Source organism: Squalius cephalus (genome assembly GCF_949319135.1).
Source record: "Squalius cephalus genome assembly, chromosome: 1".
Taxonomy (NCBI): domain Eukaryota; kingdom Metazoa; phylum Chordata; class Actinopteri; order Cypriniformes; family Leuciscidae; genus Squalius; species Squalius cephalus.
This window is the reverse complement of record NC_137122.1, coordinates 25,449,009-25,473,456: the sequence shown is the minus strand read 5'-3', so window position 1 is coordinate 25,473,456 and position 24,448 is coordinate 25,449,009. Positions and strand designations below refer to the sequence as shown.

The window sequence follows — 24,448 nt, the reverse complement described above, 5'->3', positions numbered from 1 at the left end:
TCTTTTTCTGCACAGTTTTCCCAGTTATTTTACACACCTCTTTTCTCTGTGCAGCTTTGGTCCTCTTTTCTGGATTTATTCCAATAAAGTATCTGAAAAATAAGAGGAGAAAATGTTCAGTTAAAATGATTTGCCGTGTATAATTTTGATCATCTAAAAAATTAACCAAAAACTACTGGATATTTCACTGAAGACTTGGAATTAACTGCAGAGGTCATACAGAGTACATTTATAGTCAGTTGATTCTAGCATGAGGCACATAAATGTGGATCTTCTCCTGATAAATGAAAGTTATGTGTCAGTCTGGAGTGTGAACTTTGTTTTAGAGAAAGAAAATGCAGACATGTCTAATATGACATACTTACCAAGAAGGATCAAACAAGGAGACATAGGCAAGCATTTTCTCAAGGTCAGCAGGTTTGGCAGACATCTATTGGTAAAGAAAACAATTTAAGATGACTGACAGTATTTGTATCTGCATATAAAAAAAATATAAAACTTAATGTGCTACTTGCTTATATTCTACAGAGGCAATAGGCCTAACATATTCAGAATATGAATGGTTTATGTAAAAATATAATTTTCTCATTTACTCACCCTTATGCAGATTTAAACTCCAATGATGCAAAAGACGATATTTTAATGGAAATGAAATGTCTGTTTGTCCCTACAATGGAAAAGGAGATAATTGGGATCAATAATGGGGAACAACATAGTCATAGTAAATGAAATATAAAACTAACCTAATTTATACGAGTCACATGTTTTTACCAGTTTTCTGAAGTGATTTAATTTGTTTCACCGTACATCTAGCGATTGGAGTCTAGTTTCTGATGCTTTGGTCTCATATCTTTGATATTACATGAAACGACTGGTGACTTAGATTAAAGGGATAGTTCACCCAAAAATTCAAATTAGCCCATGATTTACTCACCCTGAAGTCATCCTAGGAGTATATGACATTTTTCTTTTAGACGAATACAATTGGAGTTATATATAAAAAAATGTCCAGGCTCTTCCAATCTTTATAATGGGAGTGAATGGCAAGTCCATACAAGTGCATCTATCCATCATAAAAGTGTCCCAAACTGCTTTGAGGGGTTAATAAAGGCCTTCTGAAATGAAGTGATGCATTGGTGTAAGAAAAATATCCATATTCATAACTTTATAGACTAAAACTGTAAAAAAATTCCTGTAAATTTACATGAAAATTTAACAGCAAAATGCTGTTTTCATGTAATAACTGTAAGTTACCGTTTTTGCAATGCATTATGGGAGAACTTGGTCGCTTCAAATTGCGTGTTGACCAACAACAGTATGACACTGTTATTTAACAGTATAATACCATATTTTTCCATGCACATGTGAGTTTAGGAAGACATTTTAGTTTATCTGCATGAGGTCATTTATCAGCTCTGCCTAGTATTGTTTTATATGTAAACTACCTATTACTTTTAAATATTACATTTTAAACATCCAGTGATGTTTTTGTGATTTAAATCGGATGAAGCGACTTTGTTTTAATCCGGAAGATACCACAGGAATGTGAGCCCATTGTACAGACTGTCATCACATCACATTCAAACGGGTAAGCAACTTTTATTCAACTTGCACATTTTCCTTAACTTATCCGAGTAAAAATCTGAGTGAAATGGTGTTTTTTCTTCTTATGTGGTTGCATTTTTTACGTGAGATTCAAACCGTCAATTATCTGCTGCTGTTATTTGCAACTACCGGTACTTTTTGATTTGATTTGTAAGTTACCAAGTAGGCCTATGTCTAAATTAACAATCAGTATAAAGATCCAGTGAAGTGTAATTAGATGAAAGGATAGCGTGTTTTAATCATTGAAAAGTAACCGAGTAAAACGATTGCATGCTTGTGAGCTCGTTAACATACACTCAGACTGCATTTGGTTTGTATTTGCTACCGTCATGCACAGTTTATGCATATGCAACGGACACATGTCCCAATCTTTATCGAAGCAAAAGATAGGTGAGGTATGATCAAAATTCATAATTCTTGTGTGATTACTGTGAACGTGCATGTTCAAACCGCTGCAGAAATAGCAGCATAACAGATGGATGGACGGAATGTCGATAATTTTCAGATTTTTCTTTTTAATTGAGACTGTTTTTTTAGGTATCTCTTCTTTACATTATGTTTTCCTTGTTATTATAGATAAACTCCTGAAGGCTAACTTTGTAGAGAAGAAAGGACTCATTCTTTAAAGAACTGTGAGTTTGCCTATTGTTTGTTCTATTAACACCTGCCCACATATCAACATTGTTTCGGCCCAGATCCGGCCCACATCTGGCACTTGTGGAATGCGGATCTGGCCCACATGCAGCAGAGAATGACGCCACTTGACTGGACCACTCTTGTTTGCCAGATCTGGGCCACAAGCAGGCCATAGCAATGCCACATGTCAGCCAAGAGCAAAGAAATAAACCAGAACTGGACCTTATCTGAGCCACAAAGTCTGTGTATATTAAATATGGAATCATCTGAGCCTTAATAAGCCTGTTAACAAGCAGAGGATTAAACAACTCCACAAACAGCATTACCAGCTTTAATTATTACTAACCAGGCTGACTTTATTTCTGTCAGAATACAAACACTGATCACCATAATGGCAACTTCAAAATAGTGATTTTCTCCTTCAGTGATTCTGCTTGTTAACATCAGGTGTCTTCAATAATGGTCACTCATCGCTCAATTAATCACTTAATTATCTCATTAACTTTTATCACTGGAGTTTTTGCTGTGTACGTTTTAGGAGAACATTCTGGGAACCAAAATAAAACTACCCGCTGAAAACATCATTAGAACTTCATGGTAATGTTTTCAGAACGTTTTTAGAACAAAACATTTCTAGCTGGGTCATTTCCTTCAATTAGTTGTCTGGTACTGTCATATGTTACACATGGTTACATTGCCTTCTTTCCTGACTACCTGAGTTTGACTTAATATAAATACTTTTGTTTTGAAAGTTTTGCATCTTGATCATCTTCATCTGACCTGAGACTTGACCGACCCATTTTAAGACATTTAAGAAGAATACTGGCTTTTTTCAGACTGATATTTATGTGTCTTTCACTGATAGTGAGATATTGGAGTTTATATTGAGTTAGCAATTGAATATTACTGTTTTGAGTGCTGTATAAGTTCTAAGATCTTGCTCTGAAATTGGGTCTCACAGAGCTTCTTCCAAAGTTGGAGGGAAAATATAACAATATCCTCAAAAAATGATGTATCATTGTTTTTTCATGATACGCTAAACCCTGATTTAATATTTGAGTTGGTTTTACATTAGCTATCTGGTCATAATAACATGTTTTCATTTATCTTAATCTCTATATTTTAATGTTTTAACGTCTGTCATTCTGCAAAATGTAGTTTATGATTATGATAAGTAAACAACAATTAATTTAGGGAATGTTAGTGATTTTCACATAAATAATTGACTGGAATAAATTCTCTCATTTTTCAAATCAAATCCTCTCTCATGTAGGCTATTGATACAACAAGAATCCCATGCGATTGCATATAATTTCAAGTCCCTGTCTTGTGCACATCTCTTTTTAAAGGAAAAATAATGTACCTTGTACATGCGCTAAGTAATTCCTTCCCTATTTTTACCAACCCTCGCGACGCTTCACACTTTAGTCCAGTGGGTGGCGGTAAAGCACATATTAGTTTACCAACCACCAAAACATCAGAGGAAGAAGATTCGTTTTCAGAATAGACTCTGCTGATTTGTCGAGGTGCTGGCTTAATATAAATAGTTAGAAATGTACTTTTAGTGTATAGAAGGATACATTTTAAATCAGGTCAATAAATGCCTGTAATGTTCCCATCCTCATAGACGTAACTAAGTTTTGAAGCAAGCAGGAATATCTGGAGGAGTATCAACTGAACTGAGATCTGCTGCTGTGAAGATGGTGTTTGTTAAAGAGGAGAGTGAGGAGGACATGAGTGAACCAGAACCCTGGAGAATAAAACACGAGGAACAAGGTTGGTGTCTATTCTTCATTCTTTAATGTTTTGGTACATAAGCAAACAAAGCTTTAAACAGGGTGCATACCATGGATCCTTTAAATGTCTTGACTTCCTTAATATAAAAACAAAGCGTTAATTACCATTAACATTTCTTAAATCAACGTTTCAAATGTGGACAAAGGTTTGTCTGTTTTACAGAAGTCTTCCTGTGGGTTTCCACCTAAATAAAAGCCCCAACCCAGCAAACATGCCAGTGTGGGCCCACTGTGGGTAAGTGTGGGTTTTCTGTGGGACAGTGTGGGCAAGGGCAAACCCTTTCGGGCCCCATGTGGGCTTTCTGTGGGCAAGCCCACTGTGGGACTGCCCACAGAAAACCCACACGGGCCCCCAGTGGGTTAGCCCATGTGGGGCCCATAGCAGTTTTGCCCATTTGGGCCCCCATTAGGATTTACTGTGGGCAACCCACTGTGGGACTGCCCACAGAAAAACCCACACAGGCCCCCAGTGGGTTAGCCCATGCGGGGCCCATAGCTGTTTTACCCATTTGGGCCCCCATTAGGATTTACTGTGGGCAACCCACTGTGGGACTGCCCACAGAAAAACCCACACAGGCCCCCAGTGGGTTAGCCCATGCGGGGCCCATAGCTGTTTTACCCATTTGGGCCCCCATTAGGATTTACTGTGGGCAACCCACTGTGGGACTGCCCACAGAAAAACCCACACAGGCCCCTAGTGGGTTAGCCCATGCGGGGCCCATAGCTGTTTTACCCATTTGGGCCCCCATTAGGATTTACTGTGGGCAACCCACTGTGGGACTGCCCACAGAAAAACCCACACAGGCCCCCAGTGGGTTAGCCCATGCGGGGCCCATAGCTGTTTTTCACTGTGGGGCCACCATGAGGGTTTACTGTGGGCAACCCACCATAACAGTACAGTTAAATCATTGTTTTAAGATTAGAAGCTCAGGGTTAATCAAACTATTTTAACGATCCTGTAAAATGTCATAAATGTTATTTCATTCAACAGTCAATCCCATACTTAACTAAAACTGCACACAGTCAACAAGACAGCAAGACAAGTACTATCTTTACCTGTTTGCTTGTTGCAGCTGTTCCCAGACAGACTGATAAAGTCAGACAGACCACCCAGTTAACACAGAACATTCCCCTAACGTTAGTTTTTGGTTCCCGTTTGGTTATTTTTTTGGGAACCAAATACTAACGTTAGGGGAACATTCTTTTTTGGTTTTATTTTTATGTAACCATAAAATAGTGTTCCCATAACGTTGCTGGGTGGTTACTTTTAAATAACCTAAAAATAACTTATAGAGAACGTTTCCTAATGGTTATTTTTAAGTTATTATTTTGCAACCATAAAATAACGTTCCCAGAACGTTGCAGGGTGGTTATTTTTTTGAATAACCTTAAAGTAACTTATAGAGAACGTTCCCTAATGGATATTTTTAAGTTATTATGTTGCATAATTGATCTCACTGAGGTTATAATTAAACAGGTTTTATTAAAATAGGAACAAATGGAACAAACCAAAGTTTTCAAGATATTTTATCTGATTATCAAATAATTCCCTCCATCAATTCTATGTTTATGTAAATGCTGCGTGACTTTTACGTGTTTTAATGGGCGCTCGCGCTGAACATTCGAGCCGCATTTGAACTGGAGCGGAGGCCGTTACCATGGAAACGGGACGACAGCTCAACTGACACAAGCAGTAACTCCGTCTCTCACTGTTGTTTTCACTACTTTCAGGTAAGTTTAGTCCCCAAACTTACACAAATAGTACATACAAATGCTTCTGACACATTCTTTCATGTAAATGACACGCTTCCGTTGAATATTTACTTTATAGAAATGATTTAGTGTCTTCAGGAAAAGTCCGCTAGCATCTCATCCGTTAAGTTAGCAGCTAACTGTTACTAGCTAGAGGCAGGTTGTGCTGTAATTTTGGCTTTTAATCACATTGTACGTGTACAGTATATGAGAGATTTTGATAGTATTGTAAAGGTTTTGTTGACAATTTCCAAATGTGTGAATGAAAGTAAACTAATTTATTTAACTTAAAAATATTCACTGGACGGTTAATTCATTGATTTCACGTGACGTCACATGACTCACACATTATAGGAACGCCCACCTGGAGGGCAAATGAAAGGAGTGCTATAATGCCATTTGTGCCTAGTATTAACATGAATATACAATACAGTAGCCTAGTTTGAACCAGTTTAAGATTCCTATTAATTCATTTTATACTCGTATGGCCAACTCTCTCATTATTAATAAATGGTAACACTTTATAATAAGGTTTCATTTTGTTAGCTTTAGTTAACATGAACCAACAATTAGTGAACAATTACTTCTACAGCATTTATTAATCTTAAAGTTAAGATCAACATTAAATACTGTATTTGAAATGTTGTTTGTCCTCTCTCTTTTCAGTATTTATTGCAATCTAATCCTGATTGCAGAATTGAGCTCCAACCCCAGTTAAGCAGACCTGAACCAGTTGATCGAGGTCTTCAGGATCAGCAGACACTACAGACAGGCTGGAGCTAAACTCCTCCATGCCCAGGACTGGACACCACTGCTGTAAGTGATCGATCTAGTCATGTTCCGAACATTTTGCAGGGGACCTCAGCTCTGGCCCTTGAGGACTTTAGCACCAGCCCTGGTCCAGCACGCCTGGACAAGCTAATCAAGCTCTTTTGGTTAAAATAGCAAGTGAGATTGATCAGGTCTGAACATAAACTGCAAGACAGTGCACTTCGAGGACCAGAGATTAACTATTAATTAGTCAATAATCACTGATGAAAAAAGAATAATTTTTATTTGTATAGATTTATGTAATATTTGACTAATATTCAGTTGTCTTCTCTCTTTTTTCCTTAATTGTGATGTGTCTCAAACAGCTAAATAATAAACCCAAAAGAGCCACTCAGGCACAGGTCACTCTTTTTCTGTGTAAGTACTCGTTTGACCGTCAGACACATTCCCTCTATTTTTTTTTTATAAAAATAACATATTCAGGCTGCAAGTTAAATCTATCAATGATTTATTGATAAAGACATTAAAAGGTTTGTTCTTCATGTTGTTCCAAACATGTATTATTTACTTTTTTCTGTGGAATGCAAAAGAAGATATTTTGAATTATGTTTAATCTGTTTTGTTCATACAATGAAAATCCCATTGGATCCCATTGACTTTTTGAGTCATTTTTCAAAATATCATCTTCCACAGAAGAAATCATGCAGGTTTGGAATGACATGAGTGTGAGTACAAGTTGACAAAATTATTCTTTACGTTGTGTTGATAATTTTAATAAATTGTTCTCATGCTCTTATTTCATCATGCCCTCAGTTGGTTCACTCTCGGTATGTTTCTCTTTCAACAACACCGCCTAAATTTGTTTTTAATAATAATAAACACCTGTAACTATTTTTCCGGAACTCAAATTATTCTCAGGTTTCTCCAGTCATATATAAATTACACTTGGAACAACCCTTGTTTTTGTTTTTTTGTAAAAAAATTTGTTAACATTTCAATTGTTGTTTTTTTCTCACTTTAGAGAAAAAACTGACACAAAAAACAGCCAGGCCGCAGCATCCGAAGGGGTTGATCCTGATCCTGTTAAATCATAATGCAAGAGACTGGGATGGTGGAAGGAGCAGAAGAACCAGAAGACTTGAGGACTCTGAAGACAAAAATCTATTTAAAATAAATGCTGCTCTTTTGACAGTTCTGTTCAAACGTTCCTGATTTTTTTTCCACGATTTACATGCTGACGACTGGATGCTGGCTACTGTAATAAATTATTAACATAATTTTTTAACATCCCAGGAATAATTACTTTGTAAAATAGATTAAAACAGAAAACAGTTATTTAAAGTTGCAACAATATTTCAGAATATTGCTCTTTTTAATGTATTTATTAAATAAATGCAGCTTTGATGAGATGAAGGGATTTCTTTCAAAAGTATTTAAAAAAAATTACTGACCCCAAACTTTTGAATGGTAATGTATTGTGTGTATATATATATAATATATATATATATATATATATATATATATATATATGTATTTTTTTTTATTTTTTTTTTTATTATTATTATTATTTTTTTTACATGACTGAATAAATGAAACTATTTGAAACATATAACTTATAATGTACTACTTCAACTTTCAACAAGTGCAATTATTTTGCATGTATTGTGGCAAATGCAAAGTACAACCAAACTAATCTTGTTGTTTGTTAAGGCCACAGGTATATTACAATACATCTTTGCATTGTCCACAGTATGCCCACACTTTTCCCAGTGTACCCACAGTATGCCCACACTTTTTACAGTGTTCCCACAGTATGCCCACACTTAACCCAATGTACCCACAGTATACCCACACTTTGCCCACAGCGTGGGCTTGCTGTGGGCCCACAACTGGTCCCAATGGGGGCCCACTCTACTTAGTGTGGGCCAGCCCACAGTCAGCCCACACTTTGGGCTGTCCCGATGGGGCCCTACCTGGGCCCTATAGTGTGGGGCCCACATGTGCCCCGCATTTTACGCTGGTATCTGGGCCCACAGTGGGCTGCCCACAGTAGTCCCACACGGGTCCCTAAGGGGTTTGCTGTGGGCCCACAACTGGCCCCAATGGGGGCCCACTCTACTTAGTGTGGGCTAGCCCACAGTCAGCCCACACTTTGGGCTGTCCCGATGGGGCCCCACCTGGGCCCCATAGTGTGGGGCCCACATGTGCCCCGCATTTCACGCCGGTATCTGGGCCCACAGTGGGCTGCCCGCAAGGGCCCCATTCGGGCCCCAAATGAGCATGTTTGCTGGGAAGGTCCGACGAATAAAGGTGGATAAAGTAAAACATGTATTAATTATTGTTGTATTAGTATTTTTACCCCCAAATTAAAATGTATTATTATTAGCTTCTCTCTCTTTTAAAGTGGTGGTTCACCAAAATGAAATGTTAAAAGCTTTTCACAATACTTTGGTATGTCCATTATGAGGAATAAAAAAAAACAATTATTGCATTTAAATAATTTTTATCATAAAAATCTTATTTCTATTGTACACTAATCATGTTGTCCCTAAGGTACTTTACTGATTTGGACTTATGTGTATTATAATATTTAACAAAATGTGCACAGTATACAAATGTTGGCAATATTGTAAGTATTTATATGTGTTACTTTCTTAAAATTTTTCTAAAAAAAATGCAAACTATTTTAGAAAAAAACAGACTATAAAGTTATGTCCCTCAGTCAACTATTCTCCGCCTATAATAATTTAGACAACCCATATGTGACATCAGAAATGACATCAGAAATGACAACATTCAGGTCTCTTTAACTAAAGTCACTTTAAGACAAGTCATTTCATTCAGCGGCCATCTTTGAAACGCCTCTTGGGCATGCAAGTGCAGCTATTTTATTATCTCTTTGGATGGGGAAGCATCAAATTCTCCAAAACTGATAACCAAGTTTACGATTTCATATTTTAAATCACCAATGAAACCTGACAACAACTGTCTCATACATTTTATATCTAAACGCTCGAATCATGACAGAAAAAAACATTTTTCAGACTGGATCAAACTAATGCGCATGCGCAGTGGAAGCGCACGTCTGGAAGGAACCGAAGCTTCTAACGGCAGCTGCAGTGACGCGATGACTTTACCAATCGCTGATTGGCTCTTATTTAGAAGGCGGGACTTATTCCGCCATATTGAGCATTGCACTTTTCCCCATTTCGAAACGATACGATTGATGCGTCTTGTGTTATTCTATAGTCTTTGCTTTAACAGTGTTGTAGAAGATGGATAGTAGCATCAATATTTTTTTAGGCTACTATTTTTGTGGCCTATTATAGTCAAGGGAGGAGGGTGTCAAGCTTAACAACTCAACCCCATTACATAAAAGTAAGAGATAATTTTTTTTATTTTTTTTATCCAAGTTTATACAATGTACTTATTTTATTGCTGTCATATATGGTCTACTCTCCTACACTACTCGAGGAGCAGTGGCCATTTTTTGCAACAAAAAAAACCTCAACCCCATCACATTCATCCCTGTCACAGACATTTCTGTATATTTCACATTGTTTCGGGGTTGTAAAACTTGTGACAGGGTTGAGTTTTTCCACATAATTTCTGAATCATTTTAATAATAAAATATAAAATAGCCAGGGTTTCAGTGAAGATATAGCCTACTTACCAAAATCACGACAACATAATTTTATTAAATGGAATATCTGATATAATGTGTCCACTTAAGCACTGACAAGCATCCTATGACAGAAATCCTATGGCAGCCACATCAGCACCAGAAAGACTTTGTTGTGCATGCAGATATGTTCACCCAGAAAGAACTGTACAATATGAGAAAGAGAAAAAATATAAAACTGAAAGCAATGCCTCCCTTTAAACCTTCACACTATTCTCAAACTTGTCACATTAAAGCAACACTAAGTAACATTTTTTACCTTAAAAATAATGTTTCCAAAATCGTATCAGTGGTTCATCAAGTCGTAACAGGGTGAAAGGCACTTCTGGATTCGCTTTGCAGCCCTATATCTGCTATAACCACACTATGCAAGTTTGCCAAACCGGGTCGCGTTTCTGTAGATCGAATGAGACATAAGAAAACTACAAATTTGACATGCTTTACGTCAAGCGTTACAATAGTCATTATTTAGTTTTTCTTCGTTTCTGATCTCGCAATACATCATACTTTCATGAAATCATGCAACAAACTCTAACTTGTCTGTGGACATCATTCATTCAAAGCCGGTGCTGGATAAACAGAGAGCGTGCGTGCGACGATAGGCTGCGGGCAATTTTTTACGACAGCGGTACCGCTTCCAACCTGTAGGGCGAATGAAGAGGAAACTTTCCTTAGTGTTGCTTTAATATTTTTTGGGGGGGGGGGAAATTGGGAAAACGATTAAAAATGAAAGCATTTCTTGCTGATTAGCCTACAATCTGACATGTTAAGGACTAACACAATACAATTGTGGTTTTAGTTAAACATCTAAATTGAAAATATTTATTATTTCAAAAATAACCACCACAGACACAATTTGTTAATTTTTAACTTCAGTCCTGTAAAACGGTTAAAATTATCATAAATGTTACATTTTGTAGTACACATTATCTGTCTCCTATATCGCAACATTACAATAACATTAATTTTATACACTTTTCTTTTTTAATTTCTATAAAGCTTTAACTCCCCATGTCCATCAATGAATCTTGTGACCCTTGTATCATTTTTGGTAGACCACTACATACAGTAAACACTCCAAGAGACCTGCTGTTTTGGAGAAGCCCTGATGCATTTGTCTTGCCATCACCATTTAGCCCTTGTCAAAGTCACTCAGCACTTTTCACTTATTCTTTTCACTGCTCCAATTCATTAAATTCAATAACAGTCCATATACCGTCCCTTGACGTGTCATTGAAATGAAATAATAAATGATATTCACCACAGCCGTCAATGGTTTTAATGGTGTGGCTGATTTATGTAATACAGTATAAACCATGAATTTGCTCTACCTCAACACAAGGTCATTACCACAACACCAAACAATGCTGCAGTAAGACAGGCTGTGGAAATTACTTTTTTGCTAATATTGCTGATAACTCCTAGAAAGGTCTTGTTAGATTTCTCTATATTTAAGCTTTACCAGAGTTATTGTGGGGAGAAAAACCTCTCTCATTAATGGCTTGTTTAGCAGCACCATATACTAGGACATCATCTTTGACTTCAGTTGTTGAGACTTCTGTGTATGCTTTTACCTTTGGGGTGCTGTCTTCATTTGTTGTTCTTGCATACAATGCCATCAGTTGTTGGATGAGATGCCACTAGTTGGTGCTGCAGAGAGTGGCTCTTCAATTTCTTGCGGCTAAACAGCTTTTTTGAGTCCATTTTGTTTGGCTGTCAACTGTTGAAACTTCTCCAACTCATTGGGCTCATTGTCCTTTGTCCTGTTGTTGACAAAGTTTTGGGTTGCAAATAGGGTTGGGGGAAAAAATCGATTCTTAGATGCATCACGATGCGGACGTGGGCGATTCTGAATCGATTCACAAATTTCAAAAATCGATTTTCTAAAAAAAAAATTCTAATAATGTAATATGACAGAACGCAAAAGGTGGAACTCTAAAGCGGACGTGCAGTGCGTGGACAGTCTGTGGCGTGCACATAACAGAGTCGCGCACATAACAGACGCATGATGGCTGAGTGCCAAATTCGAACGGCACCCTCTTCGTTAAAAGCTAACGTATGGAAAAGTGGCAATTTCATTGTTACCTATTTAGTATTTTTTGTATGATAGCTGCCTTCTGTATTGTTTAGTTTTCACATCAATATGCTGTAAACCGATCTGTTATATGTGCGTTATACTGCCCTGCAATATGTGCAATGCCAGTCACAAAAAGTTACATTTTGACTGCTCTCTGCAGATGTTCATTCACTTTTTTTGTATAAGCTGTTTTTGATTGTGGTATACAGCAAACATTTTAAGTCATAACTCTTTATTATTTAGTTGTGTATAGGAGCGGCTTTGTATGTTACTAATTATTCAGAATATGCGTAAGTCCACAAGTATTATATGAGAGCTGCTGGTACATAATTCTATATTTTTGAACGAAAACTGTTTGTGAATTTTGTCTGAAGGATTATATTGCTCATTGGAAATAACAAGAGGATGTTGGTTAGAAGTCTATTATTAATTGTTAGAGATTCAGAATATGCTGAAGTTTGTATTCATTTACTACAAGTATGCTGCTAGTACAGGCACACATTTATTTTCCTGTTGGTTCTTTGCAATGTTGGGACATATGCTGGCAAATGTAACCTTACAGTTGACTTACCAAATCACTTCCATTTGTTTTATTAATAAAATTAATATAGGAAGTATTGGAAGTAAGTTCGTTATGGGTCATCATAAATACTTTGCTTTAAAAGTACCAAGTAGTAAAAAAATAAAAATAAATAAAAATCGTTAATAATCGATAATCGTTACCCTCTGAATCGTAATCGAATCAAATCGTGAGGTGCCTAGAGATTCCCACCCCTAGTTGCAAAGCTCTGAGATTGACTTCCAGCATTCTTTCAATCTTTGCTGGCCATTCAACAATCTGCATGAATGCTGTCTCAGTCATATTGACTTTATGGGCTTTAGAAATCTAGACCGTTCATTTGGTTTTAGGCCATTTACAAAAGCTGTTTTCAGGGGCGTTCTTAGGGGTGTCTTTGTCAAGATCTTCATTTTCATTTAGACCAATATGTTCCAGTCAAGTTTGTCTGAAGCATTCTTCAAACTCTGCAACACTTTCTCCTGTCTTCTGCATGTGTGAGGTAATTCTAACCCAATTAACTTCTGCAGGTTTCAGTTTGAACAAGAAAGTTTGTACAGCTTCCCATCAAGCCTCAATGTTAGCTTGAAACTCACCAAACCTTCTTTCAACACTTTTGTCCCTTAAGTTCACATTAACAATCATCGCTCCGTCTAGTGGATGTAAATTGTTGATTTTCTGTCTTAGAAATTGACAAGGTTTTCTGTGGTTGCTTGTCTGGCAATTCTTTTGACTAGTGTTGTTTTTGGGGGCCTGTTTTAATTTTAGTTTTAGTCTAGTCTTTGTGTCAAGCTGTCATTTTAGGTTTTATTAATTTTAGTCACGTTCAAACTCTTTTTAGTCTAATCAAGTTTCAGTCGACTAAAAGTCTGAGCATTTTAGTTTTATTTTAGTCAGAATTATCCATGACTATTGTCAACGAAAACTGATGACATTTAGGCCTAGTCTAGTGTAGCGTTAATAGAGTGATTCTGTCTGACAATTTAATTTAGCTCAAAGGAATTATTAATTAATTTATAGGGAATTCGAAAGAATCACTTATTACAACCAAGCAAATGACTCGTTCAAGGTTCATTTGCACTGGCTGTAACTATCAGCTCTGCAGCGGATATAAATATCCAAACTAGGGCTGCACGATATTGAAGAAAAATGCGATATGCAATAACTCATTAAATAATGCGATATTCAATATGCGATACGATAATGCTTAAAGTGTGTAAAATGAACTTAGATTATCTATAACCTACATACGTTTTTCACATTGTTTTTGTGACAAGAAAACATCCCTACAGCTTCTGACAGTGAACATCAGTGGCATCAGAAGTGTTATTTTAACATCAGCGTAAACCACAGGGGTTCAGGTTATCCTACATTAGGGTTATTAAACAACAGAAACTGAATAATCAAATGCAAAAATAAAACACTGCTTAGTTTTCACTGTATGAATTAAATACAGTATATACTGATTCTTATTAAAGCTACAAAAGTTATTCAGCCGAGAACAGTGAATGATTTTCTCTTTGTCTTTTGTTCATGACTCCAGTTATTGCAAGCCGTTGCAATATGCATATTGCGATTTATACATTTGAGATATTTCGATCATTTCGATATATTGTGCAGCCCTAATCCAAACTATAGTGAAACACTATAGTTAGCAAGGTAACTTAGATCAGCAGTTTAAGACATTAAATTCGTAAGCACATAACACAAGTAACACTTCTCTTTAAAATACAAACAAGACTTTATTGATTATTCTAACACATAAAACTAATATCTAACACAAACACATGCACACACATTCATACGAGTTGCAGAAAGAAAGAGAGTGAGGAAAGAAATGAGTTTTAAGAGTGAGATGATGAAGATTCTCAAGATTCTATGCACTTATAAGACATGACCTGGAACGAACCATCAATCATTAATTTAACCCTTCTATCGTTTCTTATGTGGGTTATTAAATTTATATCAATACACCAGTTCAGCTTAAGAGTCTGGAGGCTACTTGCGTATTTGCGTTCCTTTTTGCGGTTCCCTTTTTGTCGGCGTAAAAGGGGTTTCCCGAGTTCGTTCGTTGGCTGGTGTCCTCGTGCCTGGATAGATGTCTGGGGCGGCCAATCATGTGGTGTGCTGGCAGATGGATGGAAAGTCTTTGAAGCTGAAAGCAGGCTTTGCAGTCGAATCGTGGACCGAAACTCTGCCGCAAAACTTAACTTAGAACCGAGACTCACAACGGAACAGAAAAGAAAACTAAGAAAAGAAAGAAAATTGAGATGAGAGTAGATGATGGCTTGAATGAAGCTGTTTAACCCATGTTCTTCTGATCTTGATTTGGGTTATTTCGTCTCTGCGCATCTACATAGTTGCTAGTCTGTCTGGTTTATCTCTTCATCTCCCTTCGCGCACTTTTTCTTCTAACCTTGTTGCAACTCTCTTCCAACAAAGCTTTGTTCGGTTTAGATATTATTACTATTATAAGAATATGAAACATTTTACACAGATTTCAATCAAGCCATCTTTTGAGTTAAGAACATACAATCATATTGATAGGAAACGAGACACACTTTCATTCAAAAATCTAATAGCTATAACAATTACATGAATTATATGGCATCTAAGTAGGGCTGGGCGATATGGACCAAAAGTCATATCCCGATATATTAAGGCTGAATATCGATATACGATATATATCCCGATATTTTTTCCGCAAAGTGAGAGCAAATGTTCAGTCAAAGTCAAAGCCAAATATGACATGTTAAAAGTAGTTTTATTGAAACCAGCTATTTCAGTGAACAGTTGCAAAATCAAATGAATAAATAATAAACAGGTTTCTTCACCTTAGGGCTGCACGATTATGACAAAAATCATAATTGCCGATTATTCCCTTCGAATTGTTATTTGCGATTTATTAATTATGATTATCAAAGTTTACATTGAATATATATAAACAAATTTTGTGTAAACATGTTATAATTTGCCTATATATATATATATATATATACACACACACATATATATATAAATATAAAAAAATAACACAAAGAAAAATAGTGGCATTTTGGGGTTAATATGGAAACGACTGTTACCATGGTGAATACACAATATTAACAATAACTGTTAATGAAACATGGAAACTGCTCCTGGTGAATAGAATGAAAATCATACCTGCATTACTTTTATTTCGTGTAATTTACAATGTAACGGCGTTGCATGCTCGTAGTTTCTTTTGCACTTGATCAGTGAGGCGATACACAGCGCGCGCCGCCGCATTTGCGCGTGCAATTGAGTGTGCGCTCCGAGCACAGGATAACAGCTGACTAGGGGTGTAACGGTACACAAAAATCACGGTTCGGTACGTACCTCGGTTTTAAAGTCACGGTTCGGTTTATTTTCGGTACAGTAAGGGAAAGAAATGCAAACATTAAACTGCAGGTTGTTTATTACTATAAACTTTTTTTAACAATTTGTTAACACTTTTTTAAACACTTTTTAATAAAATATAATAAAATAGATATAAAATAAAAAAAGAATAAGAAATAAAATACTGCTGCAAAGTTCTCCACTAAATAAAATACTCTCAGTCTCAAACCAATATCACATAATAAAATATAATGAAAAATAGAAATAAATAACTATGATTACAGTGCAGGAACAGAAAATAGCCCTATATTAAAATAATATTAAACACATATATTAATGTATTATTATTTTTCAATAATCAATCAACATAATCAATTTAAGATTTTTTTTTTCCACTTTTTTAATAATTATCAAAATAAAATATAGTCCAAAGCTATAGTACAAAGCTATTATTACCAGAGCATGTGATCAGAGCAGGTCATTTTACCATTGTTGCCAGCATGACTATACCAGCTCAGCAAACAGAAATCTAAGTTACTACTGAGAAATTTCACCTTATTTGAGCGGACTTTGCTTTTCCAGTGCGTGATCGGTACATGATTGGAGTGTTTGGGCCGTTAACCACAGAGCAGAACGCGCAGCGCAAACACGGACTCGAACATTGAGCAGAGAGCGCAGCGGGTCGTCGACACACACACACACACACACACACACACACACACACACACACACACACGCGCGCGCACGCCACGGAACGGAGAGTGCGGCGGCGCACACGAAGCGGAAAAGCTTTTTTTCGCCATGCAGTCTATTTCATTGTTACAGTGACGACGGGTAAAACACGGGTAAAACCAGAGAATGTCTAATAGGAAAAAACATTAGAATCAGCTGCAGGGCGGGATTTGCGCTGAACGCGGAGACTTCCGTCACTTAATATGTTCGTGTGGAAACACGAAAATGTACCTATGTTCCGCACACAAAATATTGCATTCAGTCATTCGGTACACACGTGCACCGAACCGAAAGCCCTGTACCGAAACGGTTCGGTACGAATACACGTACCGTTACACCCCTACAGCTGACAGGACAAGAAAGTCTGTTTTTCTGAGGTGAAAGACTTTATTTCAGCGTACACTTATGTCACTGCCTGGTAGTTCCTATTGTGCTGGGTTTTCTGAAGTAGTCATGATTCGCCTCTCGTAACATAACATGCTCTAAACACGCACGCAAAGTGGAAAAGGAGGAGCGGAGGCGCAGGGAGCAGAGCGCAAATTTGAACTATATCGATATATGCGATATGGTCTAATTTCATATCGCATTTAAAAATATATCGATATATTTTTTATATCGATATATCGCCCAGCCCTACATCTAAGCACATTAGACACACATATATACTGCCGTGCAAAGGCAAAAGACCGTAACTTCGTTTTTGGTCGAAAATGAGTTATTTATATTTTTGGCACATTCAAGACCTTCTTTATCATGTGGATAAGTATCTTGAATCAATTCCGTTTATTTTTCGAGAAAATAATGATTTGTCTTAACAGTAACTTCCAAAAGCCCATGAGAAACCAAGGCAGAACACCGTAACATCAGTTACCGCTCTTTGGCTTTGTTTTGGAACGCTCAAATTACGAGTTACGGTCCTCTGCCTTTGTTTAGCCGCGCGTCAATATGAAGTTACGGTGCCGGTGTTTAATCAAATAATGCTACCTACCAGATTGTAAGGTTATCTGCCTTTGTTTTAATGTCCATTAAAATTAAAATTACGGTGTATCCTGTGTACTTTGTACAGCTGCCATCAGTCGCTCTAACTTCTGATGTCCTCAGAGCGGTCAGAACATTTAGTAGGCTATGGTCTGCTCCATCGACAAACGTGCGATATCGATCGCGAAGGATTATGCAGAGTTGACAGAAAAACGTTACACATTGCCGTATCAGATGAATACAACCATGAATTAAAGCTCGCAAACTAGCTGGCAGAGTGCCAAAACTTCGCCTTCAGCCCCGCCCTAAACGCGGTCGAGTCAACGCTGGACTAATAGGAGGTAATTGTCATGTCAAATGTATTAATAATGCCATCAGAATGCAACCAAAGCACAGGATAGCAATAAGTAGATGGCTATAAATAATTGTAAATCATACAAAATAAATGCCATGATCACTAGATTTTATACAGGTGTGTACTATAATGATTTTGTTAATGGTGATCAGCAACTAAATATTGATAATGTGGAAGTTACTGCCTTTTGCCTTGGTATGACCTCTCACTTTTTGCTGCCAATACAAAGGCAGAGTACAGTAACTTTAAAATAGTGGTCAAAAGTCAAGTTTGAGCTCAAGATTTTTTTATGTATATAATTTCCATTACTAAAACATCTATTTGCCAAATTTCCAGTGTCCTACCTATAATTAATTAAGCGGGACAACTAAAAATCTTTAAAGTCATTTTTCTCAGTTCCACACTCTAGCGACTTAAGCTCTTTTGCCTTTGTAGGGCAGTATAGGTTGCAGACACAATATAGAATTATGTAGTTGCATGATATTTGATTATAAGTCCATCGAAAATTGCTCTGGGATGATTTTATGTATTGTTATAGGTAAAATCTCAGTTCTCTCTGGTTTTAACTCTGGGTCATTCAGAGGTCCTTAAGAAGAAAGTGGTCTGTGTTGTATATCTGTCGTGGGCTTGAGCAACTTCTGCTGTTATCTTGATCGAGCACCAAGCTGTGCCATCTCTGATCCAATCAGTCTTTTCAAAACCATCTAACATTGACAACGTTCTTCCTTTAGTTGCTTTAGTTGGCCATAAAGTTCTTAGCGTAGTAGACTGGCTGGAGCCTGGATTTTATGGCTCTGGATTGGTGTGAAATGGGGGTTCTGGAATGTTGAGTTCTGTGTGGAATTATGTTTGAACAAATCACCTGGAAGATTAATTTGTGTATGTTTCGCACTCAATCCTTACACTAGTTTTAGTCAATGAAAATTATATTTTAATCTCTTTTTAGTATTGAAATTCTATTTAACCCAGTCAATATACTAGGCTTAAACTTAAGTACCTAGTAGTATAGACGGAACCAACTTTTTCTTAAAATTAAAAATGTTGTTTGTTTTTGTTATTTATCTTTTGCAATACTTAAAGGGCACCTATTATGCAAAATTCACTTTTACATGGTGTTTGAACATAAATGTGTGTTGGCAGTGTGTGAGCAAAACCACCCTAGAATGATAAAAATCCACCCAGTGTTTTTTTTTACAATCTCAATAAATCATAAGCACTGTCTCAGAATGAGCTGTTCTCAGATTCGGCGCAATGTGACGTAGAATTGAGCAGGCCCCTCCCACGACTGTTGAGTGACACTTCAGTTTGAGCCTAGACCCGCCCTGAGTGAGCTGGACACAGAGTCCGCCATTGTTCGACGCTTGAGCAGCTGTAGACAAGAATGTCTCCTAAGCGATTGAGGTGTGTTGTTGATGGATGTAAGAATGAACATAGCAGTCTTCATTTACTCCCGTTGTTACTCAAGGATGGATCTGTACTGTTTGTGATCAAGCTTACACTCTCCGGAGCAACAGGCCTAACGTGACTGGACACGGAAGAAATGAAAGTGCGAGCGCGCTCTTTATGACAGCTCCTCGAGTCATTTTACGGATATAAGGTTTACCAGTTTATTTAGCACCCACTGAAAAGGTGTGTATATTTGTTTAATGTTAGTTGTAACGAGTGTTTTGTCTACTTCGCTGTGTATGTTGTTGATAATGAAAGGGAGAGAGAGAGAGAGTTTATGGATAAGACTTTAATGCGCACTTCTTATACTATGCTTATTCAGCTCTTACAGAGATTCTCTGGAGTAAAACTAACGCTCATCTTTTGTGTGATGTACAATAAACTTCACTGAACTCGTCAGTATATTTTGGTCATCATTCGGACGGGTTTTGCTACAGCAGGCTTGTATTAGTGGATAAAAGCAGATGACAAATAAGTTATAACCATAATTAAACTAAACTATACCTGTTCTATGTCCATACAGCATATATTCTCTGGCTCTGTGGGCATTATTGTCCGACTCCGAGTCGAAATGAACACCACAACTGAGAGTTTCTGTATTGATATTATCAGATGAGGTTGTCCTGGCTCTTAGCGCGAGCTCGTGAGGCTCCGCCCCCTGTGCCGTGCAGCAGCAGTTCATTTGCATTTAAAGGGCACACACTAAAACAGCGCGTTTTTCTGAGCCCCAAAAAATTACAATTTAAACATGCTGTAAAAAATTATCTGTTGGGTATTTTGAGCTAAAACTTCACATACATACTCTGGGGACATCAGAGACTTATTTTACATCTTGTGAAAAGAGTCATAATAGGTGCCCTTTAAGCAAAAGTAATTTTCTGTTTCTGTATTACAATTTTTCTATAATGTGTAATGCCTTATTGTGGAAATTGTTAAAGAGGACCAAAAAAAAACTTGACTACCTCCTTCTGCACAGCTTGGTTTAACTGCTGCTCCTCATCTTCTTCATCACTGGTGCTGTAGTCTGATTCCAGTATGTCAAGGAACGATGTGACCCTCTTGGCATGCACTTCTGTGGAGTCGTGTGCTGTGCTGGATGCTCCATTTTCACTTTCCGTGGGCTTCCTCACTTGCTTTTTGTTAGCAACAGCAAGTGCCATGGTTTGTTCTGTGCTTTGGACCTTGAATACTTGGTCAGCAGACAAGAACTTCAGTTTTCAAAACCTGGGATCCAGAGCAGCAGCAAGCAGGGTGATGTTTGGAGATTCAGGTGTAAACTCTGTCAGTCCTTGCCATCTTGCTGTGATTTGTTCTGTCGCATGAGACTGAAATGACCTCATTGGTGCAGTCTCAAGATCTGGAGTCTGTATGTTGTTCTTAAGTATGTGCACTAGCTGTGGAAGTGCAGAGAGTGTAACATATTGCTGTCCGCTCAGAAACGCTGTCCGCTCAGAAATACTGTTGCTGCCTCAAGGACCTGGCTCAGTTCCTCAATCAGGTTCCACTGTTCAGGCTTGAGATCAAGGTAGTGTTTCCCTCTCTGAGTCACTGCTGGGTCAGAGAGTGTAGCAGTCATCAGCCATCTTTGTTCTAGCAGCCTGGACAACATCTGATAGGTGCTGTTCCAGCGTGTACACGTACATACATCTTGCACCAGAATGTTTGTTTTGATGCCCATTTGCTGCTGCTTCTCCTTCAACTTGGTGCATGCCAGTTCACTTCTTAAAATGTTCAATAAGGCATCTTGCGGCAGCCACATACTTGGAGATAGCTTGGTGTATCTTTTAAAGAGCTTTTTTTTTTTTTTACAACAAAGATGAGGGTGTGCCCTGCACATCGCACTGATGCCCATCCATGCCTTTCTTGCAAAACTTTCGCTTCTACTACGACATTAGTGCCTTTGACGTGAATAGTAGCCTTGATTTTCTCTGATGGAATGTCGAATTTGGCAGTTACATCCTCAATCATCTCTGCAATATTTGCAGTGTGTGTCTCTCTTCAAGGGGCATCATTGTCAGGCAGTGGGACAACATTCACAACTTTTTTTGACAGAAAATTAATTCCTTTGGTAATGTAAGGGATAAATCACGACGGCCAGTGCAATTCTATGAAAATATACCGCACTCTGCGTGTCGGGACTGCATCACATTTTCTTCGGTTTGTTTCTTATTTGCTCATCGCCATTGTTATCACTCCCTTCTTCTATTTTGCAGCCCGCGCCCTCAAATCAAAACACAGCTAACTCCTTGCGTCTCCTCCTGCTTTGTGGGTGAACTGCGTTGTCACACTTAAAATAATTAATGCAAAAGAACGTGACGTCAGCTTTAAAATAAATTAAAAGAGGCTTTAAAGCAGTGGAATTTGCCTCGATCATTTTTTGTAATCGAGTTACTCAAAGAATTGTTTCAGCCCTAGTTAGAACTGTTAAAGGTGCTTATTCAGATTCAAATTTTCAGCAATCTTTTAAACTGACTATTCCATTTACATAGACAAATCATTAGTTTACTTACTGAGCTTAGTTTTTAATACTACTTTTAAGACAAAACATTAACTTTCAGGCTAATTTTCATTGTTTAATTTCTGAAAACTGTTGACTGATAAGACTTGTTCAATTCTTCCTGATTCCTAACACAGAAGGCTGAATTACTTTTTCAAATTTGCCCCTTACTTTTAGATCTTTTCGTATAAATAATCAGTAGGCAAACATACTTATACTTAAACATATTTTTCTAACCCAGTTAGAACATTTATTTTAGAACTAAAATAGTGACTACTGAATGAGCACCCAGTCAAGAATTCCCAATTCTTGCAGCAACATCAGTCCAAAACTATTTATATGGTTTCTATAGTCGCTGGACAAATTGTTACTTATTATTCTTTTCAAAAGATGTTCTTTAAGAGAGATAAGTTTCACTCACCAAATTAGGATCTTTGAGACATGATCCAGTTGATTCAAATAAATTGTCAAAAGAGGAAGATTTTCAACTTAAAAACTGTTGAATATCCAATACTCTTCTGTTTACTTCTTGTTGCAGTTGGTGAGTTTTCTTCTTGTCAGCCTCCTGGCTGGCTCGCCAAATTGTTAGATTTCTCTATATTTGGCCGAGCGGTTGTTTGGGTGGCTCGCAAATGTATAAGATATCTCTAATACATAAAATAAGTAAGCTTGACCAGAGTACTTTTGGGGAGAAGAATTTATTGAAGGTAGTAGTGTAGCACAGTTTCTTCAGCAATGATTTTAGCGTCTCAGCCTTCAAACAATCTTAACCCAAAGTTCTGTCTGTGGAGCAGAACTTTATACCACTTTATAAGTGTGTAAGTTGAGACTTAGTACACAAGATTGAATACACAAGATGTGTGCCGTCTGACCTACACCAATCAGTTCCTATGGGTCATTTGGTTCACACCTTTACAGACACTGTTTCAGTTTATTGCATCTTTGGGGGCAGTGAAAATGTAAATACGTCTGACTAAAGTTAACTGAAATACACATAGGGCTGGACAATAATTCAATATCATTCTATATCTATATCAATATCTATTCAATATCATAATAATTCATATATATCGCAATATAATTTTTTTCAATAACAGTGATATGATTTTTAAACACATTTCCGATATTTCAATCTACATTACAGGCAATATACAAAAATAAGACAAATCATAATGGCTATCACAATCATGTTTTTATTTTATCTGTCAGTAGCCTACTGACATATTTGTAGAAATGATCATTCTTTCTAAATGTGATGTAGCCTAAATATGTCATTTAACTTCCAAATAAACAGAAACAGCCTCGACTGAATAAGTAAGTGTGTCCACTTTCTTTTGTGAAATAGACCTAACCGGTAGCCTAATTTATTTCTGTGACTAATGTGCAATTTTGACATAAATTTAATTCATTGTGATCAATGTATCACTTTTTATTGTAAACCTGTGGTAAAACATCGATGCTTGAATTTAAATATTCAAGTAAACAACAAAAATGCCAGCAAACTGTCGCTATTATCATGTTTGTTTTGCGATAATGCTGTTTCCAGTGATTTCTTTCTGATTAGTTTTCTGATAAAACTTCGATTTGTTGGTGAAATGATGGGTTTGTGTGACGTTGTTCCAGAGAGGCGTGTTACAGGCGTGTTTTAGTGAAGAGCTGTGGAGCTTCTGGCCCGCCAGTGGAAACACAGCAGATTTTGGGCCCGGTGCTGCAGGCCTGAGGCTATTAGCCTGGCACGGCCCATTTAAAGCCCTGGCTCGCACTTGCTCGACAGTGGAAATGCGGCTATTCAGATTCATCAATCGGAATGAATTCAGGGTGTCATCAACACTCAAAATGTCCCTCAGCAACATGTGTTTTTGTTGTTGCTCACTTTTTTTTTTTTTTCTGCAGCAACTCCGAGCACTTTTCACATTCTTTTTCCTGGCTGAAGCACTTTTTTCAATCTATAAGAATAATATAATCAACTTATGTTAGCCTATAGTTTAAAGTTAAAGATATTAATATTAATAAGTTGAGTCTTATTATTATTATTATTATTATTATTATTATTATTATTTGACGGTGATTTCACATTTCTTGTTTGTATGAAGGCTAAATACAAATAAAATATTAGCAATAATTTATTTGTACCATTTTTATTTCTAAAATAGTATATAGTTTTATAGGAGTTTTTTTCAGAGACTTGACAAATACATTTTTCAGAAG

At 37.1% G+C, this 24,448-nt stretch overlaps 2 protein-coding genes and 1 long non-coding RNA gene across 4 annotated transcripts in view; all 3 read left to right on the top strand.

Moving 5' to 3' along the window:
* Positions 1–24,448, top strand: part of LOC307157648 (uncharacterized protein) — a 117,468-nt gene that overhangs the window by 10,456 nt on the left and 82,564 nt on the right. The gene's annotated exons all lie outside the window — the stretch shown is intronic.
* LOC307157541 (uncharacterized protein) overlaps positions 1–24,448 on the top strand; it is a 40,346-nt gene that overhangs the window by 10,579 nt on the left and 5,319 nt on the right. Inside the window, exons 1-2 of one of the 2 annotated variants that reach the window (XM_079869474.1) lie at positions 3,721–3,767; positions 3,869–4,017. The exons of the other annotated variant lie outside the window; for it this stretch is intronic. Of the exons in view, the coding sequence (XP_079725600.1) occupies positions 3,942–4,017 (76 nt within the window). The 5' untranslated portion in view covers positions 3,721–3,767; positions 3,869–3,941. Of the gene's footprint in view, positions 1–3,720; positions 3,768–3,868; positions 4,018–24,448 lie in introns of those variants that run through there. 2 annotated transcript variants of the gene reach the window in all.
* On the top strand, positions 6,586–7,710 carry LOC307170824. Its single transcript, XR_013823454.1, has 3 exons — positions 6,586–6,605; positions 6,926–6,977; positions 7,582–7,710. It is a non-coding gene; the product is annotated as an uncharacterized lncRNA (long non-coding RNA).